Source organism: Pelodiscus sinensis, chromosome 4 (assembly GCF_049634645.1).
Source record: "Pelodiscus sinensis isolate JC-2024 chromosome 4, ASM4963464v1, whole genome shotgun sequence".
In the NCBI taxonomy this organism is placed as follows: domain Eukaryota; kingdom Metazoa; phylum Chordata; order Testudines; family Trionychidae; genus Pelodiscus; species Pelodiscus sinensis.
The window spans coordinates 61,951,971-61,973,198 of NC_134714.1; the positions used below are offsets into that span (position 1 = coordinate 61,951,971).

Consider the following 21,228-nt stretch of genomic DNA (forward strand, 5'->3'; position numbering starts at 1 on the left):
GGCGCCTGGCCGGGGGTGTGCGCGGCTGGCTGGGATCCCGCGCAGCGTGGCGCTGCAGTGACCATCGTGCGCTGGGGGTGTCTCCTCATCCTGCCTTTTCCCCTTGAGAGGAGCCTGGGGTGGGATTCCCGGTAACCCCCGCGCGGACCCTTCTTAGCCTCCTGGCCCGAGTGGCTGCTTGAGCTCCCCTGCAGCACGCGTGGCGGCCCCTGTTTGACCAGGCCAGGCGAGGCGCCGCGCTCCCTTCCCATCCCACCCGGGACGGTGCAACGCGAGAGCCATGTGCGGGAGAGAGACTGAAGAGCCTTTTCCCCGGCACGTTGTCACTAAGCTCCATGCACCATAGCGGCAGCTTTCTTGGAGACCTAGCAAAGGTTTTCTTACCTCCCGTGGGAAGCAGAGACATGCCTCTGCTATACACCCAGCATTACCAACATTGTTTTGTTGCTGTTACAGGGACAATGGAAAGATAATAATTAATAATTGATAATCTGAGCAGACGGGCTTCTCAGGCCATGTTTATTATGGTAGGCCAGCAGTTGTAGCCAAAATAATCTGTATAGCTGTATGCTTTAGCCAAAGTTAAAGCCAGTGCTATTGGGCTTTTTTTCACAGTATTAATTAAACTCAAAGGGACAGCTTGAATATTGAGTTTAATATAATTAAGAAGCTGCTGAAGCCTTGTCTAGGTTACCCCTGGTGCTACCATTTGAAACTTAGTGGAAAGTTTTTGCTAAAATGTTTTAGTGTAATAGAAAGGCTTAAAGGCCTCTCCCCTTTTCATCTGTCTGGAACCCCAATTTGGAGTTCTCTGGGTATAGTAATCATTAAACAGAAATGAGCAAGACTCTTAATAGGGACCTAGTTAGGCAAAGGAAATTGTTCATTGTTTTTCTTTCAAGAGCTGTTTCTAAATGTACATAAAACATCTGTGTATGACATTCCCTGGCACCAGGGAATTACTGTTATCACCTGCATGTTCAGGAAGGTGTGTAAGTGAAATAAAAGGGTGATTTTGGGATTGACTTTAAAGGGAAGCCCTCCCACTCCCAGCTGCTGCTGCTGCTGCTAAACTGACAGATAGAATTTTGCCTCTGATACTTCCCTCTAGTATTGTGGAATTAAACACCCATCTATTCCAGAAGCATATGTAAAGTACAGATAATTTTGGATTGCCATTTAGAACATAGCTGAAGTCAAATAGGTACAGGACCCTGGTTGCACTGTGGTGGCCTCAACAGGACCTGGGGGCAGGTAGGACTTTGGCTGTGCTGCTGCAGCCTCAGTGGGACCCGGCCATGGCACAGCAGCCCCAGCGGAGGCAGTCAGGACAGTAGCCTCAGCACAGCACTGGCCCTGGGCTGCTCTGCGGTGACCCCACCTGCACCACTGCAGTTCTGAACAAGGCCCCACCATGCCCAGTAAGACCCCCCCACCCTAGCTGCACTGTACCCACCAATGGTTAAACAATATAATTGTTTAACTATTCTGATTGATATTTGCATCCCTTCAGTGAACCACTGTTTGACCTAATTTAGTAATCTAGAAGTCCCTCTTACCTAAATGTAAATTCATTATAGGGCACTACTTCTTCAGAATATCTCTATCCTCACTTATTCCATGAATCTACCCAAATAGGTTGGATAAACTAAGATTGAATTGGTTGAAATAAGATGATCAGTGGTCAGAAGGGATCATTTGGATCATCTAGAATTTCCCTGAATTGATTCTTACTTAAATTAAAAGCATTGTTTTATATTTTAGGTAAAACAGCCTCCAGAAATCAGTTTAGTTCTTCGTCCCCAAGGTTTGACTGGTGACAATGAAGTTTATGCCAAAGTTGATTTGTGGGTCAAATGTCCACAAACCTACCCTGATACGTGAGTGAAAATCAAAATATAGTCTTTTAGTAGTTTCTTTAGTCTGTCGTTTGACAAAAATGGAAGTTGAAGTGTGACACTCTGTTAATTGCCCTTATTTTTAACATAGTTCAAATGTGTCTATATTTGTTAGACATGACATTGAAGTATAAAAATGGGTAACCTTGTTTCTATAATCAATGTGCAAACATGTATCTGAGATAGAAGCAACCTCATCCATTCTGTGATATTGCTGCCAGTGAGTAATAGAGTTGCATCTGTCAGTTGGAGAGTTGGGCACTAATTCAGGACACCCAAGTAATTTTAAACATGTGAGTTCTTCACAGAAGTCATTGACACAGCTCATGAGTTTAATGCCAACAGATTACCTTGCTGATTAGGAGACAAAATCTTCATCTTTAAAACTGTTCACCTCTCCTAGTTCTGTCATCTTCTGGTCCAGTAGTGTGCTGAATTATCCATTAGCCCTTCATGATGCTATTTAATTTGAATGATGAAAAGGGTTATGGGTGATCAGCAGCTACTGGGATTTGGTCTTGATATTAATTTTGTGGCTATTGTGTCAAAACAGTCCAGTATTTTATTCAGTCTATCTGCCTCCAGTCGTGCTCAGTGTCAAATACCTCAAAGAAAAATATAAGCCCCCATAGTATGCCCAGTTATGCACTAATCTTACATAAGGGGAAGGGGAATGTTCCTGAACAAATGACCGTTTGATTATACCCTGAAACTTGAGGATTAATTGCCATTATAATTGTGTTTTAAGATAGTGTAACTTTAGATGTTTTTCTTATTTCTACAACAAATGTCTAAGCTTTTAAAAAATGTTATTTACCCGAATGTATTTTATTGTAGTCTATTCCTCAGGTTAATTACATATTGCTTACATAATGAAAAAGGAAAATCAGTAAATCTGAAACTGCCATATTTTATGCCAGAAATATGTACTGTAGTTTCAGTATATTCCTTTAAAGAATAATGTACTGAGTTAGATCTTTAGTTATTACAGACTGTGTGGTCACTCTGACGGTTCTTCTGCTGATTGAAACTGTTAAGTACTTGTGAGCCAGTAATTCAGATTATGTTGAGTATAAAGCAGAACTTTTTTATAATCTTGGATTTAGAGTATTATTTTGCTTGGATGTTGAATGATGATTGCTAGGTTGCTTGAAAGGAAAAAAAAAAAGGTTCCTATTGCCCTGTTGTATAGCCCATATCAGTGGTTTTCAAACTTTTTGTCTCCTGACCTCATTGAAGAAAATTATTGATGGCCACAACCCAACATATTTGTGCTCCAGGTTGGGGCTAAGGCAGGCCTACTGCCTGTCCTGACACCACAGACCATGCTGCACTCCAGAAGCAGCCAGCAGCAGGTTCTAGCCCAGGGTTGGGCAATAATTTTTTGCTTGGGGCCACTTCAGAAATTTTTGAAGTGGCCCAAGGCTGCTCCAGAAGGGGCAGGGTCTCAAGTAGAAGGGGTGAAGCCACGATACTTCTGAGCTTTCCCGCCCACAGACCATGATTGGTTTGGGGGTGGAGTAGAACCTTTGCTCCTCCCCCCCCCCCAGAGGTTCCCCTTAGGCACCCATGCCCCTGGTGGTGTGAGGAGACTTCATGCGCTACTGCTTTTGCCCCCAGGCCAATCAAGGCCTACGGGTGAAGGAGCAAGTGAAGCGTCCTTCCGCCTAGCCAAGAGCGTGTGATGCTTCTAAGTGCCGCATGCTTCTGTAAGAAACATCAGGAAACATCGCATGCTCCCCCAGGTCCTGACTGGCCTGGGGGCGGGGAGCGCTCTAAGCCTCCTCCCACCCAGTCAGGAGTGCATGATGCTTCTAAGCGCTGCACGCTCTTCAAAGGGCGGAAACAGGGTGGACGAAACTTTGCGTGCTCCCCCAGACCCTAATTGGCCTGGGGATGGGGGAGCAGCAGGGCCTCTGTGGGCTGGATCAACCTGCTTGGTGGGCCGGATCTGGCCTGTGGCGGCCCTTTTACCCACCCTGTTCTAACCAGTGGGAGTGTGGCACTAGTGCTTGGAGCAGGAGCAGTGCGCGGAGCTCTGTGCGCTCTTGTGCCCCATGCCCTCCCTTAGGAGCCAGGCCTGCTGCTGGCTGCTTCTGGGGCGCAGCTCAGCCTGCAGGAACAGGAACAGGACAGGCAGGAAGCCTGCCTTAGTACCCCCAGTGATCACCCCAGAAGAAATGAGGCTCAGTCCCTGATGTTCCACGACCCAGAACTGGATTACAACTTGTATTTTGAAAACCACTGGCCAATATGGATGTTGTTTTCTTTCTGCACAGGTGATCTTTAATAAAAAGAACATTTCTTGTGATCTTTTTCCTTCAGTGTCCCTGAAATACAGTTAAAAAATGCAAAAGGTTTGTCAAATGAAAACCTTAATTTGTTAAAATCCAGACTAGAGGAATTGGCAAAACAACTCTGTGGAGAGGTAAGAGTTCTCACTTTTGTGAAAAGCCTAATCTGATTCTAAATAGTATTGAAATCTATGTATAATAAAATGTTATCAAAATAAAGATCTTCAAATGCATCAAAACTAGAATCTGATTATATCATATCATAGTGAAGCAGGATGTGGGGTCTGTTCTTCCCTTAATGCTTTTGCAGCTCAGTAAAGTTCAGTATGCAGATTAAGAAAACAATAAACCATAATGAAACTGAAGCTTCATCTAGACTGCATTGCTTTTCCAGGCTCCGACACACTTTTTCACCATCCCTGTAAACCTCGTTGTACAAGGCATAAGGGATGTGTCGAAAGAGCAATTTTTTCTTAAATTTAGTGCTGTGTAGACATGCCAAATTTCAGAAGATCCTCTTTGATAACTAAATTGGAAAAAAAATTTCCAATTTGACTCTGTAGTCTAGACTTAGCCTGAGTTTGCATTTGTTACCTGTCTAGAGACTGCAGGATCATACCATTGGAATGCTTTTGTCATGTTATAGAAAATAGTAATACTTACATTGAATTGTAATTTCATTATAAAATGGCCATAACTATTTAGTCAAACATACTTTTTTACTCTGAGGAGGTGAAAGCCGTGTACTCTGGTGCATTCAATAGTAGACTGTGGGACAAGAGACCTGGATACTAAACCCACCTCTACTGTCCAGGTCATGTCTTTGTGTGCATGCACATACATACACCTCTCCCTCCTGTGTAGAGCCCCTATTCACCCCTCCAACCCTGACTCCTGCACTCTCCTTCTCCAACAGCTTCTTCCCTGAGCCCCTCCTTACAGACCTGAGCAACACTGGGTATTTGTGCTAGTTATTCATGTAGTACAAAATATAGATTTTGTATTTACTTTATTCAGATTGTAATAAACACTTCAAGTATGTTAATTACAAGTATCACTATAAATGTTTTACAAACTCAGTATCCATATGGACTGAATATGGATGGAATTGATCCAAACGGTTGACAATGAATGTGAGAGCCTTTTCTAAAAGCAGTGTTTGCAATATGCATTTCTTATATGCATGTGCATATTTTACAGATAAATATGTTTGTGTTTAGCTTGCTTGTTTAAACTTTTAAAAAGAAAAAAAAATCAAGCAGTAGTACCTCTTCAATGTATTACAACAGGAGAACATTTTTGCTCCCAGTTTCCTGTGTCAATATGCAAGTTTATTTGGCACATCTTTTTTCCATTTATACAGCATATTTCTGTTTTTATTTTTAATATGTTCTCCGATGGGGACTTTTAAAAGAATTATTTTAGGTAATTTTTTCATTCAAATTTTGTTTACTAATGAATTGTTACTTAAGAATTTTTAGTATCTTCGGGGAATTAATAGTTCAACATTGTACTCCTGATTTTTATAATAAATGTGTTAATGATAAATGGGAGCAGATGTTCACAAACTGTGGTCTATGGACCAAGGGTGGTTTGTTGTGTACTTCCTGTGATCATCGTGTTGACACTCATCCTTCCTTCTAGCTGCTGTATCACATTATAGGAGTCAAGATAATTAAATAATTTCCTAATAAATATTACTATTCCTTTTGAGCAATTTCCTGTACTTGCTATAGGGATATATTATACAATCATGGATGAGAGTTATTCCTGAGAGAGCCTTTTTATTAGAATGTGCTCAAATGAGTGGGCCCTCTGAAGCAGAGCCTTTAGCTCCCTAGTCTGAGTAAGTGTGTGTTACACACTAGGTGGAAAGCTATTTTTTAAGAATGTTTATTTAGAAAAACCTTCTTTAATTGTTGTCTCTCTTCACTTGCTTTTAATTCTGTGATACTGTGGGAAGAGCATGGCAAGAGCAAATGTGTTCATGTTGCATTATGCCTTCTGTTGCACACTGTCTTCTGGGTTCATTATTAGGAGCAATCAAGTGATTAAATATTTAAAATTCTTGGGAATTTAAATTAACTACAGGCAGATAGTGTAATGTGGTGTTGTCATATGCACACCTGAATTGAAACCAAACCCTATGTTGTGGGTTTATTAGTACGTCACTTGGCTGAAAAGGTGAAACACTATGGTGTTGCTTTCATTTTGGAGAGCTGATAGTCTTTTCACTCTGGGGGCTAATTGACTTGAAAAAGGCTGTTACTAGACAGTGGTAATGATCTTCCATCCTAGTCCATTGGTATATTGGCAACATCTTTCAGATTAACTTCCTGGAGTGTCCCATCACTCAGATGTCCCACAGCTCTTCCACTAATATACCCATTGGCTACGTCTACACTGGCCCCTTTTCCGGAAGGGGCATGTAAATTTCATGAGTCGTCGTAGGGAAATCCGCGGGGGATTTAAATATCCCCCGCGGCATTTAAATAAAAATGTCCGCCGCTTTTTTCCGGCTTTTAAAAAAGCCGGAAAAGAGCGTCTAGACTGGCCCCGATCCTCCGGAAAAAGTGCCCTTTTCCGGAGGCTCTTATTCTTACTTTGAAGTAGGAATAAGACCCTCCGGAAAAGGGCACTTTTTCCGGAGGATCGGGGCCAGTCTAGACGCTCTTTTCCGGCTTTTTTAAAAGCCGGAAAAAAGCGGCGGACATTTTTATTTAAATGCCGCGGGGGATATTTAAATCCCCCGCGGATTTCCCTACGACGACTGGTGAAATTTACATGCCCCTTCCGGAAAAGGGGCCAGTGTAGACGTAGCCATTCAGTTTCTCTTCTGAGCTAGTTCCATGTTCTCTCTAGAACATAGAATGAGTTGGAAGAATTCCAGCTGTTTCTCCCTTCACCCCACCCCAGCAGGACTATATTAAATGTGATTTTGGCAGTGTCCCAGGAGGCACAAGATTCATATGTCTCTTAATGCTTCAAACTCCATTCCAGAGGATGCGTGTCTCTGCTGATAATAGGTTCTGCTCAATTTTGATCCAAAGCAGGGTGGACCAACATATGCTCCTTTTCATCATCTCAGTCAGATACATAAGAATGGCCATACTGGATGAGACCAAAGGTCCATCTAGCCCAGTGTCCTGTCTGCCCACAGTGGCCAATACCAGATGCCCCAGAGGGAGGGATCACAACAGGTAATCCTCACATGATCCCTCCCCTGTCACCTACCTCCAGAGAAACAGAGGCTAGGGATACCATTTCTGCCCATCCTGGCTAATAGCCATTAATGGACCTACTCTCCATGAATCTGTCTAGCTCTTTTTTTAACCCTGTTAAAGTTCTAGCCTTCACCACATCCTCTGGCAAGGAGTTCCACGGGATGACTTTGTGCTGAGTGAAGAAAAAATTCCTTTTGTTTGTTTTAAACCTGTTGCCTATTAATTACATTTGGTGACCCTAGTTCTTTTATTGTGAGACTAAACAAATAACTTTTCCTTATTCACTTTTACCATACCAGTCATCATATTATAGACCTCTATCATATCCCCCCCTTAGTCTCCTCTTATTCTAAGATGAAAGGGCCAAGTCTTTTTAATCTTTCTTCATATGGGACCTGTTTCAAACCCCTAATCGTTTTTGTTGCTGTTTTCTGAACCTTTTCCAATGCCAATATATCTTTTTTGAGATGAGGTGACCACATCTGTACACTGTATTAAAGATGTAGGCGTACCATAGTTTTATATAGAAACAATCAGATATTTTCTATTTTATTCTCTATCCCTTTTTTAATGACTCCTAACATTCTATTTGCATTTTTGACTGCTACTGCACAATGAGTGGATGTTTTTAAAGAACTATCCAGTGACCCCAAGATCTCTCTCTCTTGAGTAGTTGTAGCCAAATTAGTCCCCATCATATTGTGTATATATAGTTGCGATTATTTTTCCAATGTGCATTACTTTACATTTATCAACATTGAATTTAATTTGCCACTTTGTTGCCCAATCACTTAGTTTGGTGAAATCTTTTTGAAGCTCTTCACAGTCTGTTTTGATCTTATCTATCTTGAGCAGTTTAGTATCATTTGCAAATTTTGCCACCTCACTGCTTACCCCTTTCTCCAGATAATTTATAAATAAGTTGAATAGGATGTGTCCCAGGACAGACCCTTGGGGGACCCTACTAGTTACCTCTTTCCACTCAGATAACTTACCATGTATTCCTACCATTTGTTTTCTGTCTTTTAACCAGTTATCTATGAAAGGATCTTCCCTATTATCCCATGACTGCTTACTTTACTTAAGAGCCTTTGGTGAGGAACCTTGTCAAAGGCTTTCTGGAAATCTAAGTATACTATATCCAGTATACTTTGTCTACTTTGGATCCCCTTTGTCCACATGTTTGTTGACTCCCTCAAAGAATTCTAGCAGATTAGTAAGGTATGATTTCCCTTTACAGAAATCATGTTGACTTTCCCCCAATAAATTATATTCATCCACGTGCCTGACAATTTTATTCTTTACTATAGTTTCAACTAATTTGCCTCGTACTGACATTAGATTTACGGGTCTGTAATAACATTAGAGTTACGGGTCTTTAATTGCCAGAATCACCTCTAGAGCCCTTTTTAAATAATGGTGTCATGTTAGCTATCTTCCAAACATTAGGTGCGGGAGCAGATTTAAAGAATAGGTTACAAACCACAGTTAATTTCCCGCAATTTCCTATTTGAGTTCTCTCAGAACTCTTGGGTGAATGTCATCTGGTCCCAGTGACTTGTTACTGTTAAGTTTATCAATTTGTTCCAAAACCACCTCTAATGACACCTTCCTCAGATTTGTCACTTTATAAGAATGGCTCAGGTTTGGGAATCTCCCCAATGTCCTCAGCCATGGAGACTGAAGCAAATAATTCATTTAGCTTGTCCTCTATGACTTTATCATCTTTGAGTGCACCTTTAGCATCTCTATTGTCCAAGGAAAGAACCAGCAGAAAGTTGATTTTTTTTTTTGATGATTTGGGTTCTGTAGTTTCTGTTTGCAAGTGTTGCTCTTTTAAGATTTCTGAAAGAATGCTCCATACCTTATCCTTCTCAGATTTTAGATAGCACTTAAGATTCTTAAACCTTGAGTGAAGTCCTGTAGATTTTGAGAAATCTCACACTGGTACTTCCTTTGTTTTCTGTCAGAGCTGCTGTGGAAGGGTTCTTAAAATGAATATGTGCTTTGTCATCATCTGAGAGTGCTACCACATGAAATATATGGCAGGCTGCAAGTAAACAGAACAGGAGACATACAGTTCTCCCCCAAGAAGTTCACTCACAAATTTAACTAATACATTATTTTTTTAAGTGAGCGTCATCAGCGTAGAAGCATGTCCTCCAGAATGGTGGCGAAAGCATGAAGGGGCATAGGAATGTTTATCACCATGCTCATAAATACATTGTGAATGCCAGCTACAAAAGTGCCGTGCAAATGGCTATTCTCATTTTCAGGTGACATTGTAAATAAGAATCAGGCAGCATTATCCTTCCTAAATATAAACACACTTGATTGTCTTAGTGATTGGCTGAACAAGAAGTTTTACGTTGCTTTGTTTTTTAATGCAGTTGTGTAACAAAAAAAAATCTACATGTAAGTTACACTTTCACAACAAAGACATTGAACTATACTACTGGTAGAAGGTGAATTAAAAATACTATCTGTTTTATTATTTTTACAGTGCAAATATTTGTAGTCAAGAATAATAATATAAAGTGAGCACCGTATACTTAGTATTCTGTGTTGTAATAGAAATCAAAATATTTAAAGTAGAAAAACAGCCAAGAAATTTAATACATTTCAATTAGTATTTTGTACCTTAACAGTGTGATTTAATCATTAATTTTTGGAGTTAATTGTGTGATTTAACTGCAATCAATTGACAGCTCTAATAGAAAATAGTTTTTAGTGAGAGGAAGCTGTGACTTGCTGACATTAAGGCTGTGTCCAGACTCAGGGTTTTTTTTGGGAAAAGTAGCCTTTTTCCGAAAAAACTTCCCCTGCGTCCAGACTCAAGCCGCGTTCTTTCGAAATTAAATCGAAAAAACGCGGCTTTTCTTTCGATGGCAGTAAACCTCATTTCACGAGGAAGAACGCCTTCTTTCGAAAGTTCCTCTTTCGAAAGAAGGCGTTCTTCAATGTAAATAGGGCTTCTTCAAAAGAGAGCATCCAGACTCACTGGATGCTTTCTTTCGAAAAAGCAAGCCGCTTTTTCGAAAGTTCAACGTGCAGTCTAGACACTCTCTTTCGAAAGAGGCTTGCAGTCTAGACATAGCCTAACAGTGTTGATTTTCAGTGTCAGTCTGCATAAAAATAGGAACTGAGCTGACCTTTTTTCATCAGGATACCAGGTTACCCTGGATGATGAAAGATAGTCATCACCAAAATGGTTCTATAGCTGTAACTGTGGGTTTGGCATGCAGAGAGAGAACAATTTAATACCAGCAAATAAATAAACAATTTGTCCTGATCAATGTGGACAATAATATACAGCTGTAGAAGCATTGCTGAATGGGTTGTATTTTACAATCTGAAATATTTTTGATGATGTGGATAAAATATTATTAAAATAATTTGGTTTGGAAAAAGTTATTTGTGTTATCCAGGAGAGTGTTTGCATATTATTAATGAACTCAGTGAAATTTTTTGAGAAAGGGCAACAAATATAGCTGTCACATCATAGTTCCGGCAGAGAGTGGTATAAGGAAAAATTTGTTAAATTCTCCATAGAAGTAACGGAGTACTATAAATGAGAATCTACTGACTATTGCTTTTCTAAAGCCCCATTACTATATCATTTTATATTTTGAACTGTTTTGGAAACTGGGTATCATTTGTGTGTTTACCTTTTTAAAAATTTTATTTTTTTATTTTTTGTTAAATAAGGTGATGATATTTGAACTTGCGGACCACATACAATCATTTCTTAGTGAATATAATAAACCACCATCTAAGTCTTTTCATGAAGAAATGCTAAAAAATCGACAAAAGGAACAAGAGAGATTGGCCCAAGAAGAACAGCGTCGGGTGCAGGAAGCTAAGAGAAGAGAGGAACAGGAGGTAAAAACTAAAATATTCACATTCTCATTTTTTTTTATGAACATGTAAACAATCATACTTTATAAGTGGATCCTCGGTATAAATAGTTTTTAAAGGTTACTAGTAAATAGATATTTTAATAAGTGGTTAATTAATTGGTATAGATTGTTACAATGCAACAGGGTAATAGTTTTCTTATAACGATGGCTTATAGCCATCAATAACACCTTTTTTCTGATGTGCTTCTAATCATCAGTAATACATATATGAAGTGCATTTCATTTTTAACTATGAAAGGAATCAGTGTGTTAGCTCGGACTAGGACACTAGAAATCTTGTCTGGTCTTGTCTTCATACCACATCTCCCTACATATCTGCAGTTCCTCTGTTCTGAAGCATTATAAATCTGTGCCTAAATTTCTTTTCTTAGTATCCTTAGGAGTCTACGTCTCTGGAAGTGATTTTCCTTTTGTTATCACTCCCTGCTTCCTTCAACATAGAATTTTTACCATTCCCTTGAAGTAGCTAAGAAATTGATTTGACTGAATTACTTATGCATCTGGAATCCTTTTTAAAATCCTTGAAAAAGAAAATACTCTATCTTTTCTCTCAGAAGTAAAATAAGATTGTTTTGTGGTGTTGGTTTTGCATTTCTGATAGCAGTAAAATATATTTCAGCAACGTGAAATTCTTGATGAGATTCAGAGAAGGGAGGAGGAGAAGAGAGAAGGAAGAAAAAAGAAAGAAATGGCAAAACAGGTATTGTGTTTTAAACAAATATGCAAAACCACTTTGTAATATTTACTGTAAGCACTAATGCACATGATTATAAAAACTAAGAAGAAAATGAATACATTTATATCACATGCTTTTAAAATTTTTGATGAAATATTTTGATAGATATTCATAAATTTAGTAATGATTTTTGTTCTTGAAGTGTAGTAGTTGCTTCTTAAATTAATTTGGTATATGCTGAGTGTTATGTCTCTCATTGTACTGGCATCTTTTCAGGCCACTGAAATTCTGTATTAATTTATCCAAGTGAAAGAGATCAAACAGATTAAATAAATGTTCAGTCTCAACATGAAATATCTTTATGTTCTTGCCAATGCATAATGTTGAAACGTTTTGATTCTCAGGACTTCTTCCCCTACGTTCACATATGTACTCGTAGTGGAAACCTACCATTCCTTAACTAGATGAGTTTATAGGATGCATAGTGAAATTAATCTAGGCATCTTGAGGACCGAAGCAATCCCTTTATTGGTTTGTTTCTTTCACCTATTCCCAGGAACGCTTGGAAATTTCCACTTTTACAAGCCAAGAAAATTCTTTTAAAAGAGACACTGTGGGATACAGATCTGCCTCCAGTTTAAATGAAGGTGCTCTGGAACCTGGAGGGAACAATAAGCATCGCACAAATTCCACTGGGCGTTCAAAGTATGTACAGTTTTATTTTGGATGGGGTCAGAGTTTTTTTACTATTTGGCAAATATTAGATTTTCAAGTGCAGTGGGCATCCCGTGACAAGTAGGCTTGACATTTACAGATAAAAATCTAACCATCTGTTTCACCATACTCACATGCACAGTGAGGAAAAAGTATTTTCATCAGTGATATTATAGGTTGAACCTCTCTAGTCTGGCACCCTTGGAATCCCACCAAAGAATTTGCCAAACCATGGAAGGTCAGTATTGTCTAGATTAGTAGCATTACCAACACTATTACTTACTGGGCTTTTAGAAGACATAAGGAGTAAATTAAAATTTGATATAAATTAAAACTAAATAAAAATTAACGCTGAATAACAGTACAGAACACTGAGAGCCAGAACTGGTGGCTGTTAACAAACTTTATGGGACCATGGGAAACTTGGCCACAGCCATGATAAGTGTACGCTCAGCTAACTAAAATCATGCTGGACCATGGATGTTGCCAGTTCAAAGAATGCTGGACTACAGAGGTTCAAACTGTAGACGTAGACAGATAGGCAAGTAATAAAAATGCTGCTTGAGAACTTATTAGATTGATGTAAGGATATTATGTTTTGACGTGGTGTTAACAGATTACATTTTAATGGTTATAAAGCTTTTAATTTTTTTATTCTAAACTTTTACTAAGTAATTTTTGTTGGAGCCCCTCCATTGTCTAATCTCCTCCCCATATTTTCCTGCAATTTTAAATTTAAATCTAGGAAAAAAATGCTTGATGATAAACATAGTATCAGTTGAAATCATAAATAGGGCTGTCAAGCATTTAAAAAATTGAATCGTGATTAATTGCACAATAAAAAAATTTAATCAATATTTAAAAATGTAATTTAAAGGGGCGCTGCAGAGAGCCCGGGATCAGCTAGAATCCCCAGCTGATTCCCAGCTCCTAATGCGCTGTCCTTTTAAAGCACCAAAACGGCACTTCAAAGGGGCAGTGCAAATGGAGCCAGGGATCAGCTGGGGACTCCAGCAGTGCAGCATTAACGCCTGCAATTAATGTGTTACAAAAATTAACGTGTTAACCCTGTCCTACGTTAATTGCAGGTATTAACACAGGTCAATTGACAGCCCTAATCATAAACATTTAATTTTGCCAAGCCTCTTTAAAAGCTTTGCTTAAGTTGTCAGTGCTTAACATGGTAAGTAGAAAATTTTCTCTCGTTTGGGAAACTTGTCCATCAGTTCAAATTAAAATATATATATTTCTGGCTTTTTCAATATTCATTGATGCTCTCTTCCTAAGTGTACGCCCTAATGGCAGTTCCTGGAATAAATTATCTGGTGCGGACTAATCTGTTCTGATTCATGTAGTTAGTGGTCCTCCAGCTGAAAGCAAATCAATCCTAGTTGAAGCTATTAAAGGAGACTTGTGGGTTTCCAGTAGGATAGACAGATTGGAACAGTACAGGGTGTGAACTTCTTTTTCACAAATCTGGTCTCTAATGGATAATCTAAGCAGTTTGTCAGTGTGCTCTGGGGGAGTTTCTCCTTTCAAAATGAGAAGAAATTCTCCTTCATCTCCTGCCTCTGCTCCAGCACAAGGTTGAAATGGCCTCTGTGTCACTTATGTTATTATCTCCTTCTACTTGGGTGGGAATGAGAGTAGAACCAGAGCTCTGTCTCCAATACCCACAACAAAGACAGAGAATTCAGTATGCGACTGCAGGTTCATGTGGATAACTGTGCCTGCACTGTTTTCAGTTTGGATAATAGGAAGATTTGTGCACCAGTCTAAAAAATGCAGAAATACAAGATCTGAAGACAGGTTTGAAAAAACATGGAACCAATAAGACACATTAACTCTACCACTCTATTCCTCTGCTTGTGGTTGATACCCATCCCTTCATCTGCATGTTGCTAGCTTGTACTGGCACTTTATCTACAAGGAAGCATGTAGCTCATTGGCATTCTTTCACGCTTCTTGTTTTCTTTTTTCTTCATATTGCTTAATTGCACACTCCTTGATAATGCGCCTTTTAAAATATTTTGTCTATAAACATTACACAAAAATTACAGATATCTTGAATAAAAAAAACCCTTGTAACTCCTCTATGTGCTCATGTGATGCTGCCACTGCCCTCCCTCTTCTGTCCTGCATCATTCTTATTTGACCACCATTATATAAGGTTTGTTAATATTCCAAAATTGTCTTTTTCTTCTCTTTGATAAGGTTTCACTATCCTGTGCTAAAACTTTTATTTGTATCTGCTATACACAAGATAAATGAGCCTGATATATTAAATCACAACAATACATGCTGTTCTTATTTGTGTGTATATAAACTGAATTTTTTGTATTGACTTGGCACAGTATAATTTATATTTTATTTGTTCATGTAAAATAAATAAGTCTTTTTTTCCCAATTCTCCTAAATGTGATGGAAATAAATAGGGAAAGCTGAAATATCTCATGGTGCCATTGTTAGTTTCTTGGTGCAGAATTAAGAAAACAATTTACTATTTTAATTTTTGAAGGTTGTCTTCACAACAAGAAGTAGGAATGAAACCTTAAAATTCTGCTCAAATACAGCAATATCTTCTGGAAATTTGTAAGAGGACTGTAGATCTTACAAATGAAATTTCCTTTTGCTAGTTGCTTTTGTCCCAATTAATAGGATTATGTTTGCCGGGTGACTCATGTGATTGCCATTATGATGTAATTTTAAATGATCATCAAATTCATATTACTTCAGATACTTGATTTGTGACTAATAGGATCTGCACTAGTTCATCTTGAAAGAACAATTTTATCTATTGCAATGAGTAATTAATTACTTTTTGTCATGTTCCTAATTTGAGGACTGTATAGGTATGTCTAGACTACATTTTTTTTTCCGAAAAAAACTGCCCCTTTTTCAAAAAAACTTCACTTGTGTCCACACTGCAATCTTGTTATTTCAAAATTAAATTGAAAGAAGGCAGGGATTTTTTTCAACATAGGTAAACCTCAAATTACAAGGAAGAACACCTTTTTCAAAAGAGCTCTTTTGAAAAAAGGCATGTGTGGACGCAGAGCAGTGACATCGCTAGTGTGCACATGTATAGACAGATAAACTTCTCTATTCTACAAGTTATACCCATGGTGAGTTGGATCTATAATGTTTTAGAAGGTCCATTTTGTTACACGAGCAAGTGTTGGACACTGGAAATTATGCAGCAGCACTGTAACACTTTAAATACCATAATTTTAATTGACTAATTAAAATTAATATTTAGCTATATTTAATTTGAAGATTAGTAAATGTTAATACAGTAACACCATGTTAATTTACTATTTTCTGCCATGGGAGTTTGGAGGTAGTTTGGGTTTAGGATAGTTACAGTTGCAGAACGTTTCTACCAAAATGACCAGCAGTTATCTAATTACATGAAGACGTATAAATTGTCAGGTCTGAGTTGGTTTTAACATTCTCAGACCATTGAGATAAATGAAGCAGTTCACACTCCTGACCTATTTTTTTTCTCCGTGTGCAAATTCAGGCATATGTTAATTAAGGCCAGATCTACACGACAGACTTATGCCCGTATAACTATGTCATTCCAAGGTGTGAAAAATGCATATCCCCTGAGCAGTATAGTTATACTGACCTAGCCCTCTCCAAAGTAGGCAGCACTTCATCAGCAAAAGAGCTTCTCCTGCCATCATAGCTACCATGTCTGGATTAACCACATCGATGGGAGATGTTCTCCTGTTGGCATAGGAATATCTTCACTAACGTTATGTCTACACTTCTCACCTAACAGCATGGTTGAAGTGTCTGGGCCATTTTAAAATTACTATATGGCTGCTTTGTATTGTCGGGAGAGAGCTCTCCTGGACAAAATAAAACCAGTGATAAGGGGCAGTAGTTTTATCAGCAGGAGTGTGGCTCCCGCCGACAAAGTAGTGTCCACACTGGTCATTTCCATAGTGAAAACTTTCCTTGTTCAGGGAGGTGTTTTTTCACACCTCGGAGCAACAACATTTTAGAGACAAAAAATGTTAGAGTAGGCATGGTCTAAAGCAGTATTTCTCAACCTTTATTAAAAAAGTACCCCTTAAAAAAAAAAGTACGTCTAGCCCCTCCCCCCCCCCACTGTAACCCAATACACCCATCCCTCTTCCAGAGCCAGGCACCCCCAGTCTCCCTGCTCTACATCAAAGCCCTCCCCCTTTCCCCAGAGCCAGGCACTGGACGTATGGTAACATTACCTTTGAAGTTCCCGCTCCTACCACCCAGCCCAGCCTCGGCAGCTTGTCTGCAGGGAGCAAGTGGCCCGCCCGCGCCGGGTTCGCCATGTGGGGTTGTGCACTCCCACTTCAGCCTAGTGCCTCCTTAGCGTGGTGCCTGCAGGCAACTTCCCTCCTCGCTATGCCACTGATGTGGGGGGGGGGGGCCCTTTGAGCAAAGCTTATCGTGCTGCTTCACCACCTTTTAGCTCCTCTCCACAGCGCTGTGGGGATGCATAGTACTGAGCTGCTGGCAGAGGTGGGAGTAATGCGCTTCTCCAGGTTCAGCCGCCCTCCCTGCTGGAGCACCCCGGGGAGTTTGCTGGAGAGGAAACGAACTAGGAGAAGCGGCTGTGGAAGTGATTTATTTTTCTCCCTGCCTAAACTCACCCCCCAACTTGTAACTGCCCTGGGTCTTGCTGGAGCGGTTGCCGCAGCCACACACTTTTCCCACCAGTGCTAGGGCACGTGAGCAGAGCGGCTGTAATGTCTGGGTGTGCGGCTCCAAACATTCAATTTGACAAGCACGTGCCACCCCCCCGATCCTCTTTGCAGGGCAAAATCCCAGACATTTTTTGCCAAATTTCACTTGTGTTGATGTACCCCTCAGACTCTTCTCGTGTACCCCTAAGGGTATGGGTACCCCTGGTTGAGAAACATTGGTCGAAAGTGCCACAGCTGCAGTGCCACAACTGCAGGGCCGTTACGCTCAACATGTGTGTTTAAGGTTATCCTCATCACCATAAATGGCTAGAAACATATTTTTAAATAATGAAAGCTGAGATTTGACAGCAGGTGATACTTCAAGGCATGGAGGGGATTGCATCTTAAATTCCACTACTGCAGAATCACAGAATAGATGAGGCCCTAGCTGTGAGTGAGATGTTTCTTACAGGATTTTTATTATTGTTTTTAGGATTTTTTCTTAAACTACACCAAATGAAATAACTTGATACTCTTTTTGCCCTATCAGATAAATATATCAGTACAGTAAATTAGTTAGCCGTCTCTTAGGAGGAGTAGCTTGGTAGTGCTGTTCAACACAAATTCTCAAGTGCCCAAGGAACAGCTAAACAGACATGATGTTCCAAGGGGAAATGTGTATGTTGGTCCCTTGGAAAATAATTTGCTAGACTTAGGATGTAATTAGTGCTGTTAATGAAGTTCTAAGGGGAACAGCGCATTGAGAATTCAGTTTCTTTGTAGTCTGTAGCAGCTCCATGGAGTCATTTCAGCAGCAATCTAGTAATCTTGTGAGTAGCATGATGCTTATTTTCAGAATTCTGTTTTCATTTCTGTAGTATTTTTCTGCTGTGATTTGAATTGAGGATACCCAAACTTTATAACACTGAGGGTATATATAATTTCCATATAAATCTTACATAATTATTTTAGCAAAAAATAAATGTGGACAATCATGGTCGCTTGTTTTGAAATCTCCCTTGCTGAATAAAGATTGCTTGTTTGAGTTCACCAGCAATAGTAGCAATACTACTTAGCGCTACTAAGTCATTTTATCGCTGTGCAAACTTACTGATGGGTCAGTGAAAATCTGGTGTTGGTCAAGTTTATCTTCGCTTTGCATTAAGATGTGTATGGACTTAGGCTTCATTTAGTTCTTGGCTTTTGCTTTGCGTATCCTTCCTTTAAAGCAAGAACAACAAAAATGTCATAGTTGCGTGGTCCCAAACAATGCAGTTTCTGCTTAGAATTATTTCTGTGTTGCTTTGTCATTGGACATCTATAATGATTCACGACTACTTGTATATAGGAACTGAGTGACAGATATGAAGGTACAACATCAATATTTGAATATTTCTGACTTTACAAATGAAAGTGGTTTCCATTACGGTAACTCTTTGTAGTTACTACTTAAGCACTAATAGTATGCTTCATGCTAGTGGCGTATGCAGACGGCATAAGGAAAACAGTCAGTGCCTCACTTGGCTGCTTATCTTATTTAAATCCTTTATATTTCAGCTAGAATGGTTCAGCCATTTTTTAAAATGAGGATAGAGGAAAATCTGATGTTTTGCCAAAGTTTAAAATCTGGTGATCTTTTCTTTGAAAAGCTCTGTTACACCCATTTTTGGAGGCCATTGAAATTTGTCAGGGGCTGATTTCTGTCAGGGATGTGTTTATTGCCGCCATGTAAAAATGTGCCCCAAACTGGCTAAGTTATAACCCTTTGAAAAATCTCAGATGGAACCTGCTCAAGATATGTTTGACTTTAGGAGCTAAAAGTCTCTGAAGACTCCAACATTAGACATTAGACTCCACTCTCAGCTGTAATGCTGTTAACATAGCACATATGCTAGCCTCATAGAGCAACTGAGCATGCTCCCTCCATTCCAGCACTACAGAAGCAATATTGGACCTTCCCTTGCTTCTCCAGGCCAGGATCTAGCTAGATCCTAACACTGCCAGTAGGAAGTCTGTCTTTCTTGTACTCTCAGTGAGCCTCTGTTGTGAGCTAGACAGAGTATAGGAAGATGGTTTTTTATATAAATGCAGAGGTGACAACAGCAGTAACAGGGAGGGAAAAGGAACAAACTGTGATAAATGTAATGAGACTGTAGCTGAAGAGGGAAAGAGAAAGTAGGACTGGGAAGAGGGAGAGAGGGAATTTGGGACTGGGTGGACAAAGAGACTGATATGGGGAATGGGCAGAAGAGTCTGTTTCCACTGAACATGTGTCCCATGTATTTGTTGTCTGCAAGTAGCTGTGGAAATGATGTTGAGTCCCCCTCTCATGCCGATACAGGTAGAAGATAATTTATTTAAAGCTGTGGATTACTTCATTGGTAGAGATGTGTGCAGTGAATAGAAAGGCTGTTAGTATAATGCTACATGATATTTTTTTCTCAGTTTGCTATTATAAAAACCCAGGAGACTACACAAAGTATAATAATGGAAAGTCAATGCTCCAAAAATTAGGAAATGCTAGTGCAACCTTAATTCATTTCCCTTTTGTGGATGTATTATGATACAGTCTTTAATTATGTGACTGCATACTGTATTTCTGCAGGACCCCATATTTCATTCAGTGCACAGGATGGACCTGCTGCAAGGATGAATGGGTCAGTGTATTAAAGAAGTCTTTTGTCTGTAGGACCCTTACAGCAATTGGACAGTGAATGAACCAGAGGATTACAGGCAGTGAAAGGATAATTTTATAGTTAAGGACAGTTGAATGTTACCCTGAAGAACTGGATTATACCCCTGCCTTGTTCACAAAGTTCCTCTGTGACTGTCTTGTGAACCTGTTGGTCAGTGGGACTAGCTTTTAATGAAAGTTGCATGTGCTCTCTTCCTTGAAGATTCAGTAAACATTTTATTCATCCTTTCCCAAACTGGGAAAGGAAGTTAAATGCCCAAAGCCCTTTGCATTTTTTGTATTTCTCTAACGAGGCAGTCTGTGTGCAGTTTTTGCAGCTTTGGCCTCAGCACATGATACTTAACCATCCCAATATCTGGATTCAGAATGTCTGCAGCTTTCAGAATTTAAATTGATTGCATAACTGTTCCAGTAAATGACTTTCATCTGCCTGTCCTGAATTGAGTTAATAAATTAGCAGTTCCAGTTCAGAAGCTTCATCTTTACCCGGGACATCAGGTACCCATTCTTTTGGAACCACCCACTTTCACAAATTCAGGAAAACTGTTTTTTCTCTCTCCTTTATCCTGGCCTATTCCGTGTGCTTATTGGCCCAGAGTCTGCTTTCCTCACCCCGCATCATTGTTCCTTCCCATCCTCTAGAATCAAATCAGGACAATTAATACCTGGCTAATTGTTGTCATGGCAACTCCCTATTAATTTACAGGTGGCTGGGGAGACACGCTGAGACTTTTTCTCATAGTCCACTTATATCACATTCATGTACTCTGTCATACCAGGTGCAGCTCAAGTCTTGTATAAAATACAGACTTTTCTTGAAGGCAAAGAGGAAAAAAATCTCCTCTTACACAAGCCCACAATGCTTCAGAGTACCTGGACACAGTGATTCTTGGCAAGGTACTTGAACCATAAGTTCCTCAAGGGGTAACTATTTATGTGTTCCTAATTTTCTGAGTACAGGCAGTCCCCGGGTTACGTACAAGATAGGGACTGTAGGTTTGTTCTTAAGTTGAATCTGTATGTAAGTCGGAACTGGCGTCCAGATTCAGACACTGCTGAAACTGACCGCCAGTTCTGACTTACATACAGAATCAACTTAAGAACCCCAGGCGTCCCCAAGTCAGCTGCTGC

At 39.6% G+C, this 21,228-nt stretch overlaps 1 protein-coding gene across 4 annotated transcripts in view; it reads left to right on the plus strand.

The window, feature by feature from the left end:
- Positions 1–21,228, plus strand: part of EIF2AK4 (eukaryotic translation initiation factor 2 alpha kinase 4) — a 90,074-nt gene that overhangs the window by 394 nt on the left and 68,452 nt on the right. Inside the window, exons 2-6 of one of the 4 annotated variants that reach the window (XM_075927078.1) lie at positions 1,765–1,880; positions 4,224–4,326; positions 11,125–11,298; positions 11,956–12,036; positions 12,569–12,717. In XM_075927078.1, the coding sequence (XP_075783193.1) occupies positions 1,765–1,880; positions 4,224–4,326; positions 11,125–11,298; positions 11,956–12,036; positions 12,569–12,717 (623 nt within the window). Of the gene's footprint in view, positions 1–1,764; positions 1,881–4,177; positions 4,327–11,124; positions 11,299–11,955; positions 12,037–12,568; positions 12,718–21,228 lie in introns of those variants that run through there. The other 3 variants (XM_006128641.4, XM_006128642.3, XM_075927079.1) reach the window with 3 other exon arrangements.